Below are 26,676 nucleotides of genomic sequence, written 5' to 3'. Positions count from 1 at the left end.
ACGACATGCGATCCTGATCCGTTTACAGTTTCCACTGGACCTTAGAGGGAAGGGAGGAAAAAAAACATCAAAATGTAAAATGAGTCTTCACCTCGTCTGCATGGTGTAAATGGTCCTTTACAGCTTTGGGGCGATGTTCTGGGCATTCTCAGAGACCTACCTAAAATATTAGTGGCAAGAGAGCATGATGGAAAATATGGTGTAGACAAAATAGAAAGGGTTGAAGACTCAGAAAACCATTTTAGGACAGTCTTAATAAAAAAAATGATCACATAAGAAAAACATTATTCCTGTTGACGTACATCTTGGTATAAAGGATATTAGGACCTGCCAGCAGTGACTATGGCGATCGCAACATTACAACGATCACGATATGATGTCCAAGAACATACCGTTACAGAGGTGGGCCTGGTACCTGAAGAACGTAGCATTCTATATAGCGGGGCTGCCCTATTAAAACAAGTTATCCATCCATGGCGGGAGTCTGACCTCTGGAACCCACACTAAACAGCAGAATGGAGAATTTTTAATCCTTGACAAGGAACTTTAGCTCATCATTAAAAATGATGCAGCAGGTTAGACGCCTGACAGCTGCTCCATTAATTTTTTTGTGGGGCAGCCTCATGGAGGAAAGGAAAAAAAAAAAAAAAAAAGGGTAGCACTCAGCAGCCCCATAGGGAGTGAATGGGGCAATGGTCAATCATGTGTCCTGCCCCTCCATTCTAGCAGGGACAATAATTCTGCTGATCGTGCAGGTCCCAGCGTCATCACCTAGCCTGTGGATAAGGGGAAGCTTGTTTCACCGACAATCCCTTGTGGCCTCTTCTGCAAACCATAAAAACACAATAGCGGACTGGCTTTTTCTGTATAGGTCTATATAACATGCAGTAGACATATTTGTTACTTTTTCTAAGCAAATGAAACACTTACCTATCCAGAGTTTGAAGGGCACCTGTCACATACACGACCCGAGAGCTGCAGGCAGCAAGTTAGAAAGCTGAGCGGATTAATACACAGTTTACTGGGAGACGATTCGGTGTAACGTAAGGTTCCTGCTTATTGAGAATTTAGGAGGTCTTACTCAATGATTGACAGCCTCCATGTGTAAAAAGGTTTTCCAACATGTTGAAACGGATGATATATCCTAAGGGCAGGAGCAGACGACAGTATTTAGAGAATCGGGTCATTATGCACATTACACTCTGATCATAGTGTGATCAGAGTGTGATCCGATTCTCTCAGATGAGGAGAAGATAGAATGAAGATGTCAGTTTGTGGAAATCAGACTGCACAAAGATATCACCGGAGACTCACTGACATGCATGGCCGAGTGAGATCCGAATATTAGATCAAACTCAGGCATGAAGCGACTTTTTCCTCGGACAGTCTAAACAAAAATCAGGCAATCTGAGTGCAATCTGATATTTGATTATATCGCAGTCGGACCAAAAATACGGTCATCTGCAGGAGCCCTTAAGACTAGTCATCAATATCTCATCAGTGGGGTCAGACACTTGGCATTTAGACCAACCAGTAGTGAGGAGCATCAGTGCTCGTTACTCGAGTTTGCCTAGGGTGCTCAGGTATGCGGCTGCTCAAGTGACATGTTTGAGTCCCCGTGGTCACATGTTTAGCGGCTGTTGGACAACCACAAAACGTGTGGCTTGCCGGTGTTTCTCAGGCAATCATCGCAGGTTTTGTGGCTAACAGGCGCAAAACAAAGATGCATGGACTTGAACAGGTCATTCGAGCACCAGCGATACTCTGTGCATAACCAAGCACCCTCGGCAAACTCGAGTAACGAGCACTGGCGCTCATCACTACCGATCAGGTGTTTGCAGCACGGCCAAATGAAACAGAATATGGAGCAGAATACCATCTGGGTATTGCAGATCAGCTCTTACTGAAATAATAGTAGGAAACTCCTTCAAGTATTCATACACAGATATCTGTCAGTCAATAAGATAGACCACCACTAGACTACTAAGCGTCATAGGAACATGGAATTAAAGATTAAACACACCTTAAAAGAGGTATTACAGTCTCCAAGATACTATCCCAATATGTAGTAGGTATAATAATAAGAATATTCGCAAATACCTCCAAATAGAAATGTAGTATAGTTCTTCTGATTTGCTATGTCACTTACCCCACATGCAGGGCATTGCAGTAGCTTAGGCATCTATAGTTACAACTACTAACAACTAACTGCCACTGTATGGGTGGTTGTAACCATGGATACCTAAGCTACTGCAATGCCTGCACATGAGGAAAGAGACATAGCGAATCAGAAGAGCTATACTACATCTACTACATGCTGGGATGGGATCTTGGAGATAGGAATACCCTTTTAACATAGATTCTCTTTTTTTGTATACGTTACTGGTTACCTTTAATTGATTGCATTAAAGTGTAAGTGTCGTTTTAGTTTTTAGCACGTAAATCAATACTCATGAAAATAAGCAACTGTATCTTATCAGAGGAATCTGCTTCTCGATTCTGAGTTAAATTCTGTATTCAGTGAAGACTTTCCCCTTACTGATATAGGAGGTGGCTGCTACATATACAGTGCTCTGTAGGTAGGAGGGAGAGATGATGTGGGAATGTAGACAGACAGGCCCATTTTGGAAAGAGGTCATCTCCTTGATATAAAGGGTGAATGGAGTGAAATTGGGATTACTTGAAGGTGGACTGGATCCCGACTCGCCCCCATCTCAAGCACATGAACTTCTTGCATGTCATTGGTTAAACACAAAACCCCCATCTATGGGAGTACATTGAAGGATAAACAATATAATCTGGTTGGAAAGTAGACTATCATAAGCGTAGACTCAGATGTGGAATCCTTGGTTGGATTCTCCAAGGCTGCCCACAAATCTAATTACAGATAGAATATTTACAATGCTATCCCTTAAAGGGAACCTGTCAGCAGAAAAAAAAACACCATTAACCAGCAGATATGGGGTTAAATCTGCAGGTTAATAGTGTTATTATGCTGCCCGGTGCCTGCACTTAACCTAAAGCTGTGGGGAGAAAATGAACTTTACTGTACCCCGGCAGTGTCTGTGTCAGTCATGGGGGTGGCACTGCGGGTTCATTCAGCACTCTGAGAATACAGAGCGGCGGCTGTAACCGCCCCGGCTCTGACTGGCCGGCTGGGCACACGGTTACAGCTGACACTATTTCAGATGTTCTGAAAATGATCCTCTCTGGAATGCTGGGTTTAGGGTGAGTTAGGGAAGTTGTGATACTTTGCCTAATGTTTAACATTATGGAAATATTTCATTCGTGATATTTGAAGTGTAGACAATCTGTAAGGAAAGGTTTTCAATAAAAATGATTTGATTAAAAAATTTAAAAAAAAAAAGAAAAAAAATCGAGGAGGATAGGAGGTAGAGGAGGATGAAGCTCTGCAACTAGCTCCTCCCATCCAAATAGAACAGTAAATGTAGCATCTGCCATCTCCTATATCAGTAACGGGAACGTCTCTCTTCACTGAATGCAGAATTTGTCAAAATTCATCAGTCAGTACCAAAATTCTCAGTTTTGATGCAAACAAAAAAGCAGGTTTCTCTGATAAAATACATTACAAAGTTGCCTATTTTCACGTGTACTATTGATTTATGTAATAAAAATTAGGACACCAGTTACGCTTTTAAGCTTCGATTATCATCCCTTCATTCATTGTAATACATGCTACATCTGAAGCTTGTCTTCACTAATTCATTTATCATCATTCCTATTACATTTCTGGAGTCACTTCCACCTCATCTACAACCTATTTTCTCTGCCCTACCACCTGAGAACATAGATGCCTTCCTCCCTCTCATATTCCATGAGAGCCGGATTTTTTTTTATTTTTTTTTACTGCAGACCAACAGAATATTGAATTTTTGAAGAAAAAGGACAATACAAAAACAGGTACAAAAGTATCTATAGTGCTTAAATAATTAAATAACATGTTACAATGAACTTTTTCTACAAAACTCTACCTTGAAGGGGTTGCCTAGCCTTCTGATATAAGTCTGTGGTCCCTCTGCGTGACAGCAGACTTCAAGTCATGACTGTGTGCGGTGCGAATACGGTCAGGATTCACAGGTATTTCCAGTGAGAGCAGGCAGTCATATGAAAGCAAATAGGCAATTTACACACAATCCCAATAGAAGTGTTTGGCTTCTCTCAATACAAGTGAATTAAGGCAAGTCTAGTAGTCATGTAACCACCTGAAGCAAAATGGCATACTTCCGGTCATGTGACTGACTGCTCAGGCAATGCTGGTGCACGCTGTCAGGATTCAGAAGTCTGCAGACTTATCAGAAAACGGTACAAAGCCTTGAATCATTGGTTAGACCAATTTAGCAAGGAAAAGAGGCATTAGGCATAGAAATATAAATTAATTGTACATATATGACCCTACTCAAAAATAGCGCATAGAAATACACCAGTGGACTGAAGTGGAAACAGAGAATTGGTCAAGGATATTACTAGACCAATTACAAACATAAAAATACCTTTACTAACCCCTTTCTGACTTTGGACGGGATAGTACGTCCAAGGTCAGATCCCCAGCTTTGATGAGTGCTCCGGCGGTGAGCCCGCATCAAACCCAGGACACGTCAGCCTTTTTAACAGCTCCTATGTGCCCGCAATAGGCGCAGGTGGAATCGAGATCCACCCGCACCTATTAACTAGTTAAATGCCGCTGTCAAATGCTGACTGCAGGCATTTAACAAGCTCTTCCGGCCGCCGGGCCGGAAATACGTGCTTCGCCGATCCCCCGTCACGTGATCGGGGGTCAGCGATGGGCTGGCATAACAACCAGATTAAAAAATATATAAAAGTTTAAATCACCCCCGCTTCACCCCATTCAAAATAAAAAAAATCACATACACACATATTTGGTATCGCCGCATTCCGAATCGCCCGATCAATAAAAAAAAAAAAAAAGGATTAACCTGATCACTAGACGGCGTAGCGAGAAAAAAAAAAATCAAAATGCCAGAATTACGTTTTTTTGGTCGCCACGACATTGCATTAAAATGCAATAATGGGCGAACAAAAGATCATATCTGCACATAAATGATATCCTTAAAAACGTCAGCTCGGCATGCAAAAAATAAGCCCTCACCCAACCCCAGATCAAGAAAAATGGAGACGCTACGGGTATTGGAACGTGGAGGGGGTTTTTTCAGCAAACTTTGGAATTTTTTTCACCACTTAGATAAAAAATAACCTAGACATGTTTGGTGTCTATGAACTTGTAATGACCTGGAGAATCATAACGGCAGGTCAGTTTTAGCATTTAGTGAACCTAGTAAAAAAGCCAAAGAAAAAACAAGTGTGGGATTGCACTTTTGTTTGCAATTTCACCGCACTTGGAATTTTTTTCCGTTTTTGATTACAAGACATGGTAAATCCAATGGTGTCTTTCAAAAGTACAACTTGTCCTGCAAAAAATAAGCCCTCACATGGACATATTGATGGAAAAAAAAAAAAAAAAAAAGTTGTGGCTCTGGGAAGAAGGGGAGTGAAAAATGAAAACGCAAAACCGAAAAAAGCTCCGGTCATTATGGGGTTAAAGTGTCTATGGGCATGTGGTGGCACAGAGGGTGCTCAAACACAATTAAAACAGTAAGTAGCACGTCAAACACATCAAAAAATTGTTAAACACAGCAGCATCCCCTGACTAAGGCTGGGTCCAAAACGTGCGTTGGGGTTTCAGAGCCTCACCACTAACAGCTAACCACATTGTCATTGGTATGTTTGATTAATCCTATTTATCCAATATAAAGTTATTGTGATTGCCTTTTATGGTCCAAATTCCTGACACATGTGAGTGTTTCATCTCCTATATTTCCCCTCCAAATTATCTGTATGTTGGATGACACCAGTGTATAATATTTATGATTGATAATTATGTATTTTACCAAGCTATCTAGCATTAATTTATTACTAGTGTTAATTTTGGATAGAGACCACTGCAATCATGTATTTTTTATGGTTTTAATTGTGTGTGAGCGCTTTCTGTGTCACCACATGCATAGACACTTTAATATAGGCATTTTTATGTATCTAACCTGTCTAATATTATCCTTGACCAATTCTTGGGTTCCACCATTAAAAGTTCTTTCAAACCATTAATCAACTCAGCAAATCCTGCATTACAACATGATATTTGGGATGCATGTTTAATATGTCAGGTTGCCCTTCAAACCCAGCTCAAAACAGAAAAAATATATATGAGGTTAGAGTGGATCTGTCTCTGGATTTCACAATGCACACATTATTCAAAAGATACCTTAGGTCTGGTGAGTCTGGAGTACTTACTTTGAAAATCCATGTAAGAATAGCTGTATAATCATTCTTGATAGTAAAAACTAAAGCTTTACTCACATGGACTCTCATCATCAGCTCGAATGTATTGAGTATGCCAACCATCTAGCCTGACTGACAGCGGCAGCTTGTACGGAGCAATGTGAACTCCGCCGCAGAGAGAGGAGGGACACAGATGAGCTGTCAATCAGGTTAAGAGGGTTTTCAAAATAAGTGTACTAGTGTCATCAGTTCCACCAAGAGATCCATCTAATAATGTATGCATTTTATATGGTGAAATCTGCTTACAGGTTTCAACATATAGCACAGTTGTGTTGACATGTTCAAGTTGATCTGTCAGCAGCTTTCTCAATACAAACTGCATAATTCTGAATGAACGTACCTATGTGAATAAAGCAGATGGAAAAAAAAAAATCAGTATGTATTATATATATGACTCCACAGAATATGCCAGAAATATCTGATACACCAGGCAGAATGGGAGTCAGATGACTCGGTTCCAGAGACAAGAGTGGGTCGCAGAGGTGGTCCCACCTCGATCAGACTTTTATAGTATATGCTGTGGAAGATGAAAATACTCTTTAATGCAGTGGAGTGCGCTTTTAGTGACGAAATCTCACGAAAACTAACAATCATGCATCCTGACAATATATGCTGCCATGGGGCATAAGTCATATGCATACTATAATGTCCAGGCCAGGGAATAAATAAAAATAATTGTCTGATCATTCTGTTGTCTATTAACATTCTTACTTGATCACCAAATCATCAAGAACGAGAGGATCTATTGAACACAGACCCACGTGACTCACGCCACCCTAATGTTACACTGCGTGGAGCTCAAGCTGTGTAATGGCCATGAAAGTAGTCGACAAAACAGCACACAAGGTTTATTAAAATGGATGTCAAAGGATGAAAAGGAGGCAGTGGCTGAACTATTCATTCAGAAACTCATTACATGGAAGAAAACAATATTCATAAAGCAATTTGTGTCAGTTTATATCACTGTGAAAATCAAAAAGAAGAGATCCTCTCTGAGCACTGGGACAATCCCACATCTTAGAGGACGGTGTAAGCAAAACCTCATCTAAGGGTGCATTTACACTGCCTTATTCTTGAGAATGAGCGTTCCTAGGATGCTTGTTTCCTGACAATCGGCCATTGTAAACAGGCTGCCCGTCACTCGATAAAGGAGCAAAATGCTTGGCTATTGGTAGAAATGATATTTAAACTTCATTATAAACCATCATTCTTGGCAGCACTTGTGCTGTATAAACAGGACACGAGCTGCCAAGGACAATGACAGTATGAGCTCAGAACGATTGTGTTAACGATTGTTCTGTGATAATAGAAATGCAATCAGCCTGGCTCAGCAAGCTATGACAGATGATCTGTTTACACGTAGCTGATTGGTGGTCATTTAATGGCCAAGGATGGCTAGGGTAAATGCATCTGAATGCTTCACCAGTGAATAACACATTAATGAAACAGGGATTTAATGAATGAAGTCCATGATGATAAGGATGCAAAGAAACTAAGGAAAAAGGCATCTACATAGACTTTCATGTAAACTATCAAGAGTCCTAAACTCACCAAAGGGCTCGATGAACTGATAAAGCTTTTCTCCGATGGCAATGGCTTCCAAGTGCTGGCGCAGATAATACAGAATGACCGCCTGGTTGTAATACAGCATGCTGTTTTCCACATCATCTAAGCTGTCCATCTCATCGACAGCTGCATGAACCTGCAAGTAAAGTTTACAAAATAGTCAAACATCTAAAGCCCAAATTATTATTAATTTAATATAACAATCCTCTAATTGCAGCAGTCATAGGGAAACAACACAATTCCCAAACATTTGTGTCACCTGAAGTTATAAACGACGGTCCAAGACTTTGATATTGATTGCCTAAACCTTATGATAGATGATCAATATCAGATTAGTGAGGGCTGTCAACACAAAGCACCCCAATGATCAGTTGCCTGCAGAAACCACGGTGGTAGAAAGTAGCCAGCACACCACAGCTTCGCACTATATACTATGGCTGTATTTAGACATCGGTGCTCATCTCACATTGCTATGCACACTGCATAATGATGAACTGGAATGGATTTCTTACTTCATTTCTTAGATGGTTTAGTGTCTGTTTTAAGTTGTCTGTTGAGCTCTGGTCGCTTTTATAAAACTCAGTGACTGCAATATTCAGCATGATCTTGTAATCATCCTTGTTAATTTCTTTTAGGTCACCAAGATGCTGAAGGCAAGCTTCATAGTTTCCAGCCTGTCATACACAAAATAATTCCATTATAAAAAAAAAAAAGAGAAAATCATTATTATTCATTTTTATAGCGCCATTTATTCCATGGAGCTTTACATGTAAAAATAGGGATTTTTGTGTACTCAACGTAAAATCCTTTTCTCCGAGCCAATCATTGGGGGACACAGAGACAGTGGGTGTTATGCTGCTTGCCACTAGGAGGACACTAAGTAAACACAGAAAAAAGTTAACTCCTCCCCTGCAGTATACACCCTCTCGCTGGCTGGGAATTCCCCAGTTCGATGAAAAAAGCAGTAGGAGCATTAAACGAATGACAATAATCATAACTCCGTCAAAACCTAATAATGCTACAGTGAGCCAATAGGCCAAACAGGGTGGGTGCTGTGTCCCCCAATGATTGGCTCGGAGAAAAGGATTTTACAGTGAGTACACAAAAATGCCTATTTCTCCTACGCCTCATTGGGGGACACAGACAGTGGTACGTAGCAAAGCAGTCCCTGGGTGGGGAGCATACATCTGCTAATACCCCATGTACCACTGAGTCAACACTGTGGTACTGCCGATTGCAGGATGCGTCTGCCAAGAGCTGCATCTGCAGAGGCCTGAGAAGGAAATTAGTCAATGTTTGTAAAGGTATGCAGGCTGGACCAAATCGCAGCCTTGCGGACAGGCCTGAGATTGAATTTGGAAATGTTTTGAAAAGGCATGTGGGCTGGACTAAGTCGCAGCGTTGAAGACCTGTTCTGCCGACGCCTGGAGCCGAATGGCCAAAGAGGCGCCCACTGAGTGGATAGAATGCGCCTTAATCCTTGCTGGGACAGGTGTGTCCCGGACACGGTAGGATTCCTGAATAGCCAAGCAAATCCACCTGGCTAGCGTGGTTTTTTTTTTTTTTTTGAAGCAGCTAGACCCTTCCTATGCCCCTCTGGAAGTATGAACAGGGCATCCGACTTGCGGAAAGGAGCCGTCCGCGAGATGTACCGTCTCAGAGCCCTAACCACATCGAGGGTGTGGAGGGCCTTCTCAATGCGATGGACCAGTGCCGGACAAAAGGAGGGCAAAACAATTTCCAGATAGAGATGGAAAGAGGATACAACTTTGGGCAGGACGGACGGGGACGTCATGAGAACTGCCTTGTGCTGATGAAATTTCAGGAACGGATGACGGCAGGACAGGGCCGCCAATTCCGAAACTCGTCTGATTGACGTACTTGCCACTAGAAAGACTACTTTCCAAGAGAGAATAGGTAGTGGTACGTCCTGCAACTGTTCGAAAGGAGCCTCCTGTAGGCCCCGAGAACCAAGTTAAGGTCCCATGATTTGAATGGCCCTTTATAGGGAGGCGCTACATGAGAAACTCCCTGAATGAACGTCTTAACTTGAAGTTTTGGGGCAACTTTGCGTTGGAATAGCACTGACAAGGCTGATATTTTTCCCTTGAGCGAGCTAAGCGTGAAGCCTGACCTTAAACCTGACTGAAGGGAATCCAATATGGCAGGAATGGAAAACACTAGAGGGGATCGACCATGATCCTTGCACCACGAAAAGGTTTTCCAGGTGCGGTGATAAATGCGCATGGACACGAACTTCCTAGCTCTAATCATGGTGGAAATCACGTCGTGAGAAAATCCAGCCTGTGCTAAAATCCAGGATTCAACGGCCAAGCCGTCAAAGACAGGGCCCCGGAGTTCCGGTGGTAAATCGGACCATGAGAGAGTAGATCCATGCGATCTGGAAGTCGCCAAGGGACGTCGGCTACTAGTTCTGCGTACCATGCCCCGCCAATCTGGCGCGACTAGGATCAATGATACGTCCTCTGCTCTGATCTTCTTGACGACCCTCGGGAGCAAGGGGAGAGATATACGGGAGCCAGAATTGGTGCCACGGCAGAACTAGGGCGTCCGCTCCGATGGCGATCAGGCAACGAATCGAGGAATCTTGTTGTTTAGGCTTGTAGCCATGAGATCCACATCCAGAGTGCCCCAGCAACGGCAAATCTGCAGAAAACCTTCCGGATGAAGAGACAACTCTCCCGAGGCAAGGGCTTGGCGACTGAGAAAGTCTGCCGCCCAATTCTCTATGTCTGGGATGAGGATCGCTGAGATGGGCGAACGGTTGGTCTAGGCCCAATGAAGGATGTGACTAACTTCGTGCATGGCCATCCTGCTCCGAGTACCCCCTTGACGGTTGATATACGCTACAGCAGTGGCGTTGTCGGTTTGGATCCTGATGGGGAGACCTGCGAGGAGAAAGTGGAAACTCAATAGGGCTAATTTGATCGCTCGTATCTCTAAGACGTTGATGGGGAGACGTGACTCCCGAATTGACCAACGACCCTGTGCCGTGTGGTGACAAAACACCGCACCCCTGAAGACTTGCGTCGGTGGACACCACCAGCCATCGTACTTGGAGAAAAGACCTCCCTTGACTCAGGGAGTATTTCAATGTCCACCACTTGAGGGCTTGTCTGATCCACAGGGACAGAAGCACCGACAGTCCAGGGAAGACGGGTTCTTGTCCCAAGTCAACAGCAAGGCTTGTTGCAAACGGCGGAGATGGAATTGTGCGAAGGGCACCGCTTCCATTGCTGCCACCACCTTTCCGAGAACTCTCATGCTGAAACGAATAGAATGAGAGAACGGACAGGAAAGAGTCCGCGCTGCCTGTTGCAAAGCTCGGGCCTTCTCTGGAGGGAGAATGACCAACCCGTGGGAAGTGTCCAAGACCATTCCCAAAAGGGAAATCAGCTGTACCGGTGTTGGGGAAGACTTTTCGAAATTTATCTTCAGACCCAGGTGAGAAAGTGTATTTACTGTGATATCCACGGAGTTCTCGCAGGCTGGAAGGGATGGACCCTTGATTAACAGGTCGTCAAGATACGGCAGTACTACCACTCCCCGAGCGTTGAGAATGGCCATGACATCCGCCATGTCCTTGGTATAGGCCCTGGGGGCGGTGGCAAGACCGAAGGGCAAGACAACGAACTAGAAGTGTTCTTCTCGAATTGCAAAACGCAGGAACTGCTGGATGACAGGGGCTCTCCCCTTTTGCATGGAAGCAACACCGACCGGAGGAATTCCATTCGGAATCGCCGAACTTTGACAAACTGATTTAACAGCCTGAGGTCCAGTATGGACCGCATCGCTCCTTCTTTCTTTGGAACCACAAAGAAAGGTTTGAATAAAAACCGCTGAACCATTCTGAACAACAGCAGACGGCCGCCTACTTTGTCGGTGTCGGCCGGATACCATAACAAGTCAGAGTAGAGGATCTATATGAGATCTGCTTCCTTAGATCCACATGCTGTCGGCCTGGGTTTCCAAGAGCGGTTAGGTTTGTGAGAGACCTGGGAACCTCTGTCTCCACGCGGGGACTGATCCAGAAGATAAGGTTGTGGAGGACCAGCTGGAGCTGTTGCAAAAAAAGGTCGTAAAGCTAGTCGGCTGTTAATTCAGAAAACCGCCGGGCAGCCCCTTGTTGGGGAAGAAACCTACTCTTACCCCCCGGAAGTGTCAGAAAAGAGCTGGTCAAGTTTCTTGACCAAACAGGCGACCAGTTTGATACGGCAGAGAAGTCTTTCATCTCTTGGAGATGGAATCTGCCCGTCAGTCGCATAGCCATAGGGCTCTCTGATGAAGATTGCATTAGCGGTTGCCTTAGCAGCGCAATTAACGGCATCTAAAGAGGCATCTACTGCAAAATCCCCTGCGTGAATTATCTGCTTGGAAGGCAGTAATTAAGACTTCTGCCCAAGTCGCCATGCCTTAGCCACTCAAGTCGCCACAAAAGATGGGAAAAAAGCCGCTCCTGAAGCTCCAAAAAACTGAACTGGCGAGATAGCCAATTTGACGATCGGAGGGGATTCTGACTGAAGAGCCCTCAGAAACGGATCAAAGCATTTTAGGAGCAAGGCACAATACAGGGGAATCCACCGAGGGGGACTGTAACCAATTCTTCAGCAGATATGGAGTAAAGGGAGTATTGAGCCTCGATAGGCTTGTGCCCTGTGAACCGCTTATGTGGTTGGTTCCTACGTTTCTAGACAATGTCCATCAACTTCGGATGGCTGGCAAATACCCTTCGTTCACGTTTAGTCCTCTTAAAGGAGATAACATGTCCAGAGCGGGAATATTCTCCTTGTCCAACGTCAGAAACTTGTTGACTGACTGTCAGAGAATCAAGCGATTCATGGACATTTGGGGAATTCTGAGGAACTGACATATCAGACTCAAATTCAGAGACATGTTCTCTGCGTACATTAGGAAAGGGAGAGCGAGAGAGAGAACTCGCCGATGCTGATTCGCGAGCGTGACTAGGGGACGCGTCATTGGTCCGCTTTCTAGAGACCTGAGGATCCCTTTAACGAGCACGGTCCCTGCAGGCGGACGGTTCCCGGCCGTCGCCAAAGCCCTCCTCGGGCGGTAAAGACATGTTCTGACATAAAGAGGATTCCCGGAGGAGTCTATATCCTTGGTCAGTGACTCAGACCGTGACAAGGACGCGGCCCACACAGAAGGAAAACGCAGGGAGCAGCTTGCAGTGGCTGCGGATGGCGTTTTAGCACAAGCCGGGTCGCATTCCGTGCATAGCGGATTAGTCTGGGAACTGGGCAAGGCAGTCTTGCAAGAGGTACCAGCGGCAAAGAACGCAATGCGCTTCTCAATAGCCCCCTTTTTGCTTCCTTAGACTGAGACATAGTGCCCGTGAAAGGGTTACAAGCAGAACCTGGGCTGCAGCTGCAGGGAATGTGCAGCGAAGGGTTAAGCTTTGCTCTGAGGCAGATGCAGCTTACCTGCGGTCCTGATGCTATGTCCCTGGGAGGAATATCAGTGGCCCTGTAGTGTCACCAGGTGTTGTCATTCGTACGCGCACCCCCCGCAGCCGTCCCAGAGCCCGAGGGGCAGAGAAAGGGTTAAGGATATGGCCCCAAGACTAGTAGGGCGCATCTCCTACAGAGGGAGAGGCGCCAAAGATGTGAGCGACAGCGCTAACAGTGGGCGGCGCTATGTAAATTGCGGCCTAGTAGGCCGAAAGGCTGGGGACTAAATTTGTGGGCCTGCCCGCGGCGAGTGCCGGGTAAAGGGGGGAGCGGGGGGCCGCGACAGGGTGCCGGTATGCCCCCGCTGAGACTCGGTCAGCGCTTCTCCCAGGGACCAGAACCCGACCCCATACCTCCAATCCGGTGCTCACGCCGTCTACGCTGTCCAGGAGCCTGCAGTGTGTTTCATCCCATCTTCAGGTTCTGAGGTAAAAAAGCTCCCGGGCGATGTAGCAGAGCCGAAGAAGTTGTTACAGGGGTATTGCTCAATCGGTCCACCCTATGGGCAGGGGGACGGAGAGCTATGGGGCTGATTCAGGGCATCCGAAAGCGCTGGTCAAGTCTTCTTCGTGCGCTCGCCCTCGTATCCGTGTGGGGTACCAGGACCGCAAAGGATCCATCGCCAGAAGAATCAGCCCCAGTCGTCGCAGGAAAGTGTACAGGGAGGTACACTCCGCGTGCTTACCTGTTGTTGGTTCGGAGGAGAGCGGGCCGTAGAAAGGAACCGTCGCCCCCTTCACTCCGTTAATTAAAAAATAAAAAAATTTACAGAAAATTCAAAAATAAAATAAAAACCGTGGGGTCTGAAGCCAGACCCAAGTGCCTTCTGCAGACACTAAGCAAGAACTGGGGAATTCCCAGCCAGCGAGAGGGTGTATACTGCAGGGGAGGAGTTAACTTTTTTCTGTGTTTACTTAGTGTCCTCCTAGTGGCAAGCAGCATAACACCCACTGTCTCTGTGTCCCCCAATGAGGCGTAGGAGAAAAGGGGCATACAAAGACGAGCACAATAAACATGAGCAATACAAGGCATACACAAGTACAAAAGGAGAAAGGACCCTGCCAGCGAGGATTCTCACCCCTACTGAGCATGTACATAACATGCAGCACAGATTCATCTCCACTGAAAGCAGAGATCCTTAGAACAGAACATTTATAGGACAATTCATAACTTTCCCAAATTCTTATCAAAACATTTAAAGCATGTACTGCATTGAACTACTGAACCCAATTTATTATACATTTTAGAAGATGGTACATTTTATACCGACTTCATCAAAATGGACACAGACTCCGACTCCAGAGCCCTGCCGGCAATTTTGCATTCAAAAGTCAAATGGCACTCCTTCCCTTCCGAGCCCAAACAGTGGTTACACCCCAACGTATGGGTATCGGCGCACTCAGGAGAAATTGCACAACAAATTTTGGGGTCCATCCCGTTAAACTTGTGAAAATTAAAAAAAAATTGGGTCTAAAAAAATTTTTGTTAAATTTTCCTTCTACATTGCTTGAGTTACTGTGAAGCACCTGAAGGGTTAACAAACTTCTTGAATGTTTTGAGCACCTTGAGGGGTGCAGTTTTTCGAATGGTGTCACTTTTGGGTACTTTCTGTCATCTAGGCCCCTCAAAGTCACTTCAAATGTGATGTGGCCCCTAAAGAAAAAAAGTTTAGTAAATTTTGCTGGAAAACTTAAAAATCTCTGGTAAAATTTTAACCCTCAACTTCCCGATTAAAAATATGGTTCAAAAATTGCCATTATGTAAAGTAGACATGTGGGAATGGTTTTTTAACTATTTAGCGTGACCTCTCTCTCTGATTTAAGGGCATAAAAATTAAAAGTTTGAAAATTTCCAAGATTTTCACCAAATTTCTGATTTTTTCACAAATAAACACGTCATATCTTAGAATTTTTACCACTATCAAGAAGTCCAATATGTCACAAGAAAAAAACAATCTCAAAATCAGTGGGATCCGATGATGCAGCGTTATTACCACAAAGTGACAGTGGTCAGAATTGTAAAATTTGCCCTGGTCATAAAGGTGAAAACAGGCTTCTGGGTGAACACAGGGCTGTGAAGTCGGTAAGCCAAACCTCCGACGCCTCATTTTCACTGACTCTACAGCACTGATTGCCTGGAATAAAGAGTGGACGCCATGTCGCGTTTGGCAAGCCCCTGATGTGCCTAAACAGTGGAAACTCCCCAAAAGTGACCCTATTTTGGAAACTAGACCCCTCAAGGAACTTATCTAGATGTATGGTGAGTACGTTAAAACCCTGTGCTTCAAGTAACGTTGAGTCGTGAAAACAAAAAAATTACTTTTTTTGTTATAAAAATTCAATTTTTAAACCCAACCTTTTATTCTATTCAGAAGGGTAACAGAAGGAAACAGATCTCAAAAACTGTTGTGCAATTTCTATAGAGTACGCCGATACCCAAATGAGGAAGAAATCTACTGTTTGGGCGCACGGCATGGCTCGGAAGAAAAGGAGTGACGTTTTTTATTGCAGACTTTGATACAATGGTCTGCGGGCGTCATGTTGCATTTTTTGAGTCCCTGATGTGCCTAAACAGTGGAACCCCCCCCACCAAGTGTCACTATATTGGAATTGATCTAGTGTATCCTGGTATGTGAATTTTATAATGTAATGGCATACGTGAGTAGTGCAGAGTGCATCACGTTGGCATACACGAGTTGTGCAAGTCAGAAATTAATTTAGCAGTCCATTGATGCGTGGTAAGGTCAGAAGCATTCTTTTATACACAGGGCAGGTCTGTCAGGGCAAGTGTTACATGATTTGTGGACATGTGTAGAGGTACCTCGTACAGCATTGGTCAAGAAAAGGACATCCGTCTTGTTCTTGACCAACAGCATGTTGCCGATACACTGGGCTCTGCTCTTGCCTTTTCAGAGCAGCTGCCTAATTAGTGTCTTAGGGAGGCCTCACTGATTTTTGTGGACAGTACCGCATGATGTGGTAGCTCGCGCAGAGAAGGACTTGAAGAATGGGATGCTGGTATAGAACTTATCTACGTAGAGATGACAACCTTGATCCAGGAGTGGGTACGCCAAATCCCACACACTCCCACGACAGGGGGACATTCAGAGGGCTCAATCCAGGTGTCCTTCCCTTCATAAACTCTGAACATGTGGGTGTACTTTGAGGTCCTCTCACACAGTTTGTACAGCTTAATTCCATAACTGGCCCTCATACCGGGCAAGTATTGCCGGAATTTGCACCTCTCCTTGAAATGTATTAGGGACTCATCCACGCAGATGTCCCTTTGGGGCACGTACTGTACACCTTAGAAAACTTGTTGCTGAAGTGCTCAATGACCAGCCAAACATTGAAAAGTCGGTAAAAGTTGGGGTCATCATCTTGGGGAGGACACCGTGCATTATCAAAAACTTGTGGATGGCCTAAAATCGTTTAAAAGTCATAGCCATGCGGAACAGTGGAGTGTTATACATAACATCAACACTCCAATGTTGCTGAAGTTCTGGCTTCTTTTTCTAACCCCATGTGAAGGACCAGGCCCCAAATCATCATTTTTTGTGTACTCACAGTAAAATCCTTTTCTCCGAGCCAATCATTGGGGGGACACAGCACCCACCCTGTTTGGCCTATAGGCTCACTGTAGCATTGTTAGGTTTTGACAGAGTTATGATTATCATTCGTTCCTACTGCTTTTTTGCACCGAACTGGGGAATTCCCAGCCAGCGAGAGGGTGTATACTGCAGGGGAGGAGTTAATTTTTTTTCTGTGTTTACTTAGTGTCCTCCTAGTGGCCAGCAGCATAACACCCCACGGTCTCTGTGTCCCTCAATGATTGGCTCGGAGAAAAGGATTTTACGGTGAGTATACAAAAATCCCTATTTTCCTCCCGCCCCCCTTCTGCCACTGAGGACTGATCAGGCGTTGATCGCTTGACTTTGACAGTTTTGTTTTCTTTTTCGTGCATCCTGCAGGCGCAGAACTCTGACCTCTAACGCAAATCACTGATCCACACCTGTACTCTGTTTTCCAGGAGTTTCTTTGCCCCTGTCCTATCCCCCCTCCTTCCCACAAGCTCCGTGCGTGCATCTTGCAGCAGCCTAGGGCTGATCATTGACACAAATCACTGTCACTTGTGCTTGCTTTTTTCCAGGACCTGTTTTTTTTCCCTGTCTATATTTTCTCCCTTCACGTCTCCTCCTTTTGTACCATTCTGTTCATGCGTACTGCAGCTGCTGATTGGCCCCCTTGCTCGCTTTTGGCCAGGACATTTTTTTTCTTCCCTTTTTGCATCCTACAGCCATTGAGCGTTGGTTGAATATCACTGAACAGCCTTTGGTTGTTGTTTTGTTTTCATCAGTGATTTGCCTCTGCTTGTTATGTTTTATTGTATGTGAAAAAACTTAGGTTAGTTGATAGGACCAAATTAGGGATAGTAAATATATACTGTAGTAATCTGCATCTACTACAGTATTTTTTACTGAATATAGTCAGGACTAGCGTCAGTTGCGGGCGCTCAGTAAATATTTTTTTTAACTGATGTCAGTATAGTAAATTATTTTGTTTTATCATATTTTTATTTTTCTTACTAGATTCTTTTATCATTCCTTTAATTTTCTCTTCTTCCTCAAAAGATACTGGAACTCCACGCAGATGCCCCAGGACTGAAAATGAACCAGTCCCTGCCATTACTGACCCTGTGCGGACCTCACCCATCTGCGTATTATGAGCCACAGATTCCTGATTTTGTGGCGGAATCAAATTTGACATCACTGGCCTCACAGAAGTGGACTTTTTCAAAAGTCTTTTTCTGTGAGGATTTTGTAAACCTCATGGTGGCACAGACAAATTTGTACGCCCAGCAACTTTGTGCACAAAACAGCTTTTCATCATTTTCTAAGTGGACCCCTGCAGATGTAGTAGAATCCCTATTTCTCCTACGCCTCATTGGGGGACACAGAGACCGTGGGACGTCCTAAAGCAGTCCCTGCGTGGGGACAATACTTCTGCTAATACCCCATGTACCACTGAGTTAACACCGTGGTACTGCCAATTGCAGGCAGCGTCTGCCGAGAGCTGCATCCGCAGAAGCCTGAGAATAAATTAGGCAATGTTTGTAAAGGTGCGCAAGCTGGACCAAGTCGCAGCCTCGTGGAGAGGCCTGAGAATGAATTTCGTAATTTCTTGTAAAAAGTATGCAGACTGGACAAAGTCGCAGCCTTGCAGACCTGGTCTGCCGAGGTCTGATGCCGAATGGGCGAAGAGGCGCCCACTGACCGGGTAGAGTGTGCCTTAATGCCAGCTGGGACAGGCGCGTTCCTGACAAGTAGGATTCCTGAATTGCCAAGCGAATCTACCTTGTTAGCGTTGCTTATGACGCGACTAGACCTTTCGTATGCCCCTCTGGGAGCATGAACAGGGCATCTGACTTGTGAAAGGGAACCATCCGCGAGGTGTACCGTCTCAGCGCCCTAACCACATCCAGGTTGTGGAGGGCCTTCTCGATGCGATGGACTGGCGCCGGAACAAAAGGAAGGCAACACAAATTCCTCGTTGAGATGGAAAGAGGAGAGGACCTTGGGCAGGAAGGACGGGGACGTCCTGAGAACTACCTTTTCCTGATGAAAATGCAGAAAAGGAGAACGGCAGGACAGGACTGACAATTTCGAAACTCGTCTGATTGACGTAGTTGCCACTAGAAAGACCACCTTCCAATAGAGGACGGTCAGTGGCACGTCCTGCAGCAGTCCGAAAAGGAACCTCCTGTAAGGCCCCGAGAACCAGGTTAAGGCCCCATGAGTGGCCTTCTATAAGGAGACGGCACATGGAAAACTCCTTGAATGAACATCTTGACTTGAAGCCTGGTGGCAAATTGGGAACATGCTGACAAGGCCGAAATTTTGCCCTTGAGCGAGCAAAGCACGAGGCCTGATCTTAATACAGATTGAAGGGATTCCAATATGGCCAGAATGGAAAACACCAGAGGTGATTCACCATGAACCTTGCCCATGAAAAAGAAGGTTGTCCAGGTGCGGTGATATATGCGCATGACCACAGGCTTCCTAGCACCAATCATGGAGGAGATCACGACGTTGAGAGAACCCAGCCAGAGCTAAAAACCAGGATTCAACGGCCATGCCGTCAAAGACCGGGCCTCAGAGTTCTGGTGGTAAATCGGGCCCTGCGAGAGTAGATTCCATACGATCTGAAAGATGCCAGGGGACGTCGACGACCAGTTGTTTTAGTTCTGCGTACCATGCTCGGCGCGGCCAATCTGGCGCGATTAGGATCACTGGTACTCCCTCCACTCTGATCTTCTTAATGACCCTCGGAAGCAAGGGAAGAGGGGGGGGGGAAGATGTACAGGAGCCGGAAACAGTGCCATGGCAGAACTAGAGCGTCCGCTCCAATGGCGCATGGATCGCGCGATCGGGAAACGAACCGAGGAACCTTGTTGTTCAGTCTTGAGGCCATGAGATCCACATCCGGGGTCCCTCAACGAAGACAAATCTGCTGAAAGATTTCCAGATGAAGAGATCACTTCCCCGAGGCAATGCCTTGGTGACTGAGAAAATCTGGGATGTGGCTTGCTGAGATGGGCGAATGGTTGGTCTCGGCCCCATAGAAGATGGAACTCACTTCATGCATGGCCATCCTGTCCCGGGTTCCTCCCTGGCAGTTGATATATGCTACAACCGTGGCGTTGTCGGATTGAGACCCGATGGGGTGAGGTGGAAACTCCATAGAGCTAATGTGATTGTTTGTGTCACCAAATGTTAATGGGAGGACGTGACTCTCGGGTTGACCAATGACCCTGTGCTGTGTGGCGACGAGAGACCGCACCCCAGCTGAGGAGACTTGCGTCGGTGGTTACTACCAACCATCTTACTGGGGGTAAAGACCTCCCTTGATTCAGGGAGGACCTCAGTGACCACCACCTGAGGTCTTGCCTGTCCCGCAGGGACAGAGGAATCCAACGAGCCGGGGAGAACGGGCTGTCGTTCCAAGCTAACAGCAACGCATGTTGCAAAGGACTGAGGTGGAACTGTGGAAAATGGAACTGCTTCCATCTCTGCCACCAGCCTTCCAAGAACTCCCATGGTGAAACGAATGGAGTGAGAAACTGGTCGAAAAGGAGACCATGCTGTTTGTTGTAAGGCTTGGGACTCTCCTAAGGGAGGGTGGTGAACTCACGGGAAGTGCGAGCCGGTCCTGGGAAAGACTTTTCACAGTCTATCTTCCACCTTAGGCGATAAAGTGTATCTACTGTTATCCACGGATTCCTCACGGGCTGGAAGGGTGGACCCTTGATGAGCAGGTCGTCCAGATACGGTAACACTACCACTCTTGGAGAGTGAAGAATGGCCATTACAGCCGCCATGACCTTGGTAAAAACCCTGGGAGCGGTGGCGAGTCCGAAGGACAAGCCGCGAACTGGAAGTGTTTCTCGTGAGTTGCAAAACGCAGGAACTCCTGAAGGGACGGGCAGATCGGAATGTGAAGGTAAGCGTCCTTGATGTCGATGGATGCTAGGAACTCTCCCCTTTCCCATAGAAGCGACAACTGATGGGAGAGCTTCCATTCGGCATCACCGTACTTTGAGAAACTGATCTAACAATTTGAGTTCCAGAATGGGTCGCATCGTCCCGTCCTCTTTTGGAACCACAAAAAAAAGTCTGATTGAAAAATCCTAAACCTTTCCTGAAGGGGGACCGGAATGATGACTCCGTCCTTTAGCAGACCCTGTACAGCCCGAAGGAAGGCTCTTGTCTTTCTCTTGGGGGAAAAGGAAAGTAAAACCCCCGGGTTGAAGGGGGGAAGAAATTCTATATTGTATCCGAAGGACTCCAGCCTCCTGACCCAATTGCCGTCAATGGGTAGATCTACGAGATCTGGCTCCCCTAGATCCAGAATCCCTAGGCCTGGGTTTCCAAGAACGGTTAGGTCCGTATGAGGACTGGGCCGAAAGAGAAAGCAGAGAAGGACCAACCGGAATCGTTGAGAGAAGATCGAAAACGTGTCAGCTGTTGGTTGCGGAACAGCCCTTTTACTGAGGAAGGAATTTACTTTCTCCCCCTGGTAAAATCAGAAATGAGCTGGTCTAGTCTCTCTTCAAAAGACGACCCTTTTGAAAGGGGGGGGGGGGGGGGGGGGAGTCAACAATCCTTTCGATGTGGCATGCGCCCACCAGTCGCGGAGCCCTGGGGCTCTTCTAATGGAGATCGCATTAGCGGCAGATTGAGCCGCGCAATTGGCGGTATCAAAAGAAGTGTCTACTACAAAGACCGCTGCGTGAATCATCTGGCTGGCGACAGTGGTTGCCTGCAGAGAAGATTGGTGCCCTGGAATGAAATAATCAGGACTTCTGCCCAAGCGGCCATTGCCTTGGTGACCTAAAGTGCCACGAAGGATGGAGAAAAAGCCGCTCCTGAAGCTTCCAAATATTGAACGGGCAGGCAGTCAATTTTGACGATCGGAGGGGTTTCTGACTGAGGAACCCTCAGAAACTGATAGGAGCGTTGTAGAAGCGAGACGCGGTACAGGAAGGTTCACCAGAGGGAACTGTAAACAATCCTTCAATAGGTCTGGAGTATTTAGCCAGAGTATACTTTTGCCCAGTGAGCCACTTATGTGGCCAATCCCTATGTTACTAGATGGCTGGTAAATAACAGCGCACACGCTTGTTCCATAAATGAGACAGGTAGTGTTGGAGCGGGAATAATTTCCTCGTCCAACTTCAGAATCCTGTTGACTGATTCTATAAGAGAATCAAGCGACTCTTGATCAGTTGGGGGGATTCTGAGGGGCTGACGAGTCAGATACGAATTCAGAGGCATGCTCGCTGTGAACCTCAGGAGAGGGCGAGCGAGAGACAGGAGTCGCTGATGCTGAAGCGCGAACGTGACTAGGGGACGAGCCATGTGTCCACTTTTTCAGAGACCTGACCATCCCTTGGACGAGTATGGCTCCTGACTTATATAGTCCTCCCGGAGGGAGAATAGCCTGGGTCAGAGACTCCATCGACCGTGACAGGGCGCAGCCCACTCAGGGGTACCAGGCGCAGGAAGCCCGTCAGCAGCGCTGTGAGGGGCGTTGGAGCGCAGGTCGGGGTGCAGGCCGCGCGGTCCATGCATAACGGATTAGATTGTGCACTGGGTAGGGCAGACTTGCAAGTGGTACACACGGTTAAAAACGCAGTGTATTTCTTAACAGCCCATTTAGTCTCGTTCGAGTGATGCAAAGCGCTCCAGAAAGGGTTAACGGCAGAGTCTGGCTGCAGCTGCAGAGAATGTGCCAGGAAGGGGTTAAGCTTTAATCTGAGGGCTGATGCCGCATAACACAGGACCGAGGGTATGTCCCCCGGGAGGAAAACCGGTGGCCCTGTGGCGTCGCCCGGTATTCGGCTGCTCCTGCAAGGGTTAACTGCAGCAGCGGTAACAGACATGGCCCCCCGAGATTAAAATTGCGCGTCTCGTTAGGAGCGAGAGGCGCCAAGAGGAGGGGGGCGGCGACAATAGCGCGGGCGGCGTTATTCAAATTGCGGCCTAGTAGGCCGGAAAAGCAGGGGGCTCAACTTTTGGCCTACCCACGGTAGGCGCCGGGGGCAGGGCGGCACTATTGAAACTGCGGCCTAGCAGGCCGGGGACTAAATTTCTGGGGCCATCTGAAAATGCTGAGCGCGCGGGGGGCCGCGATGGGGCTGAGCGCCTCTCCCGGGGGCAGGACCCGACCCCATACCTCAACTCCAGTGCTTAAGTCAACGCCGAAGTCCATTCTTCTTATCCTCCTGGGCTGATGTAGCAGAGCTGGAGGAGTTCTTGAATGGGGGATGCTCGATGGGTCCTCCCCTCTGGGCAGGGGGACGGAGAGCTTAAAGAGGTATGCTCAACCGGTCCTCCCTCTGGGTAGGGGGACGGAGAGCGTAAAGAGGTATGCTCAAATCGGTCCTCCCTTTGGGTAGGGGGACGGAGAGCTCTGGGGCCGATTCAGGGCATCCGAAAAAGCGCTGTTCAGGTCCTTCTCCATGCACTCTGTGCGATCTTGTTCCGCTTGCCCTCGTATCCGTTCGACCATCATGGGAACCATCATCAGAGGAATCAGCCCCGTTCGTCGCAGGAAAGGTACGTGAAGGGTTACTCCACGTGCTTGCCTGTTGCTGGTTCGGGGGGAGAGCGGGCCGTAGAAAGGAACCGTCGCCCCCTTCACTCCGTTAATTAAAAAATTAAAATTTACAGAAAATTCAAAAATAAAATAAAAACGGTGGGGTCTGAAACCAGACCAAAGTGCCTCCTACAGACACTAAGCAAGAACTGGGGAATTCCCAGCCAGCGAGAGGGTTTATACTGCAGGGGAGGAGTTAATTTTTTTCTGTGTTTACTTAGTGTCCGCCTAGTGGCTAGCAGCATAACACCCCACGGTCTCTGTGTCCCACAATGAGGCGTAGGAGAAAAAGGTGGTGGGAAGAGGGTGGATTAGGAAAGAACAGGAAAGTATAAGGAAGTCTTCTTTCTTGTCCAGCAGCAGGAACAGCAGAAATGATGGCATAGGCTTGAAAAAGTCTGTGGCATCACAAGGCCCAGCTCAGTAAGAACTCTCAATGACTGCTCTCCTCACATCTGCAAACCGGAATGAAGAAGTGCAGAGCAGTCACAGAGTTCAGATCGTGTCTCTGCACTCTGATTGGTGCGATCAACGTCATCGTCAATTGCACCAATCAGAACTGGCCCTGGTGATGCTGTGGTTGCTAGGCTCCAGCCTATGATTGGTGCTCCTACAGCATCGATCGTAGGCTGGGCATCAATGCAAGAAAACATCAAGAAACGCTGTGATTAGCTGTTCAGAATTGAACAGCCAATCACAGCGATCGTAGTTGCGGGGTAGCGCCGCCACCCCAGGAACGATGACTCCAGGTGCCCTGCTGTGAGAATCAGCAGGCACCTTAATGTGATAACCTTGTCTGCGGTCACAGTACCTCACTAAAGTTCTAAGTATGGATATATCCAAGGACACTAAAGGGTTAACATGTAATATTTCAAAAAGTACACACAGTGCATTCCAAATTAGGAATCATTTACAAAAATTCTTTAGTGTCATCTTACTTTTTTTTTTTCTTAAAGATGACAGCTCCAACTTTAAACCCCTACATGAACCAACACTTGGGATTTAGTCACATACCACTTTTTTTTTTTTTTTGGGTAGGGGGGTAATCTTTCGAAGTAACGGCACTGTGTAAAATATCTTATCACACCGATTCCATAGGCGAGCAGTCTACACAGACATCCAAGAACCAATTAAAGCATAAAGGAAAATATGACGTTTGAATGTTTTTCTGGATGTGACTTTTAAATATTAAATAAACATTTTCTATCTATATATTTACCATTGGGCAAGTGTTTCCTAAAAGTTATCTGATACACAAAAATTAACTAGCTTTGCAAACTGCATGCAATGTCACTATCTAATGTAATCAAGAAGAGCGGCATGCATTCATCTGAACTACAGGACGAAAAATAAATTACCGTGAATGTCTGGAAAGAACTCCTGGACAGCTCCTTCTCTTGATCGGAAACACCAGAGCAATTTGCAGAACCCTCATTCTTTTCTGTGCTCTGCTCTAAAGGCGATTTAAAACCAACAGGTTATAACTAAGAAAAGCCCAGAAAACAAAGTTCTCAATCGAGTTGTGTGTGTGTATATATTTTATATGCTTCTTAAACGCAATAGATAACAATTTTTCATTTAATGGCCAATAAATCATCAAATACCGTATTTTCCAGATTATAAGATGCACTTTCCCCCCAAAAAAATTGGTGGGTATATGGGGGTGCATCTTAGAACGAGAATACACCTTACCGGCCGTGGTGGAGCAGGGTCCCAGCTGGAGGCGGCAAGAGCGGAACCGCTGCTGCAGCCCGCAGGCTGGGATGAGGGGATTTTCGGATGTGCGATGCTGCAGGTGTTCAATGGTGCGGAGGCTCAGCCGACATTTTGTGAAAGCTGGGATCCCCCCCACTTCCATAGTTTACTATGTGGTGGACTCCGGGAAAATGGCTGCCGGGGGTGGCGCATGCGCAGATGGAGATCTCGGCACCAAGATCTCATCCGCGCATGCGCCGCCTCCGGCAGCCATCATCCTGGAGACCACCGCATGGTAAATTATGGAAGTGCTGGGGTTCCGGCCTTTCACAAAAAGTCGGCGGAGCCCCAGCAGCGTCGCACATCCGAACACCCCTTCATCCCAACCTGTGGCAACGCTCCACTCTTGCCTCCTCCAGCAACGACCCTGCTCCACCGTGGCCTGCACCACCCAACACCCGCAGCGTCGCATATCCGAACACCCCTTTCTCCTAGTTTGTGGTCCGCAGCATCGCCCCACTCCTCCACAAAATACCGTAGGTCTTTCAGGCTTTAAAAAAAAAAAAAAAAGGAATTTTTGGTACTCACCATAAAATCTCTTTCTAGGAGTCGTCATTGGGGGGACACAGGTAACCATGAGTGCATGCTGCTGTTGCTAGGAGACGGACACTATGCAAAAAAGTCTTAGTTACTCACCGGTTAACGGTATTTTTCGGAGTCCATGACAGCACCACCTGAGAGAGAGGGATCCGCCCTTCTTAGGAACAGGAAAGCCTACAGATACAAAAGGGCGGCACCTCTCCCACGCATCAGTTGGATTACAGAGTATAAAAGAGGACCTCCAAGGTTAATGCATAATTATATGTACAACAATATCAACACTTAAATCTTTATCACCCGTGGATATGTACAAAGGGAAGACGTGCACACCCAAATTAACTAAGGGAAGGGAATCTATGGGTGCTGTCATGGACTCCGAAAAATACCGTTAACCGGTGAGTAACTAAGACTTTATTCGGTCGTCCATGACAGCACCACCTGAGAGAATTACAGAGAGTAATCACTACTTTAGGGGGGGGGACTACAGCCTGCAGAACCCTGATACCAAAGGAGAGGTCTGCAGAGGCACCCAAGTCTAGTCTATAATGACTATAAAAAGTGCTCGGAGAGGACCAAGTGGCCGCCTTACAAATCTGGTCGATGGAGACTTCCGACCTCTCGGCCCACGAGGTTGCCACGGCTCTGGTGGAATGCGCCTTCAATTTCTCCGGAGCTACTCTACCTTTTGAGGCATAAGCTAACGAGATTGCTTCTCTAATCCACCTGGCTAGAGTACTTTTGGACACCCTAAGACCTTTCCTAGGGCCTTGGTAGGAGACAAAGAGAGCATTGTC

At 46.5% G+C, this 26,676-nt stretch overlaps 1 protein-coding gene across 8 annotated transcripts in view; it reads right to left on the bottom strand.

Moving 5' to 3' along the window:
• CNOT10 (CCR4-NOT transcription complex subunit 10) overlaps positions 1-26,676 on the bottom strand; it is a 187,473-nt gene that overhangs the window by 148,634 nt on the left and 12,163 nt on the right. For 6 of the 8 annotated variants that reach the window (XM_073568782.1, XM_073568803.1, XM_073568811.1 and 3 more), the window contains exons 3-6: positions 24,946-25,040; positions 8,454-8,615; positions 7,927-8,077; positions 92-160 (exon numbers count right to left, since the gene is read on the bottom strand). In XM_073568782.1, the coding sequence (XP_073424883.1) occupies positions 92-160; positions 7,927-8,077; positions 8,454-8,615; positions 24,946-25,040 (477 nt within the window). The remainder of the gene's footprint in view (positions 1-91; positions 161-7,926; positions 8,078-8,453; positions 8,616-24,945; positions 25,041-26,676) is intronic. The other 2 variants (XM_073568835.1, XM_073568844.1) reach the window with 2 other exon arrangements.

This window comes from Dendrobates tinctorius, unplaced genomic scaffold (genome assembly GCF_039654945.1).
Source record: "Dendrobates tinctorius isolate UK_male_01 unplaced genomic scaffold, ASM3965494v1 ptg000005l, whole genome shotgun sequence".
Lineage (NCBI taxonomy): Eukaryota > Metazoa > Chordata > Amphibia > Anura > Dendrobatidae > Dendrobates > Dendrobates tinctorius.
The sequence above is the reverse complement of the archived record's forward strand: the minus strand, read 5'-3'. Positions and strand labels throughout refer to the sequence as shown.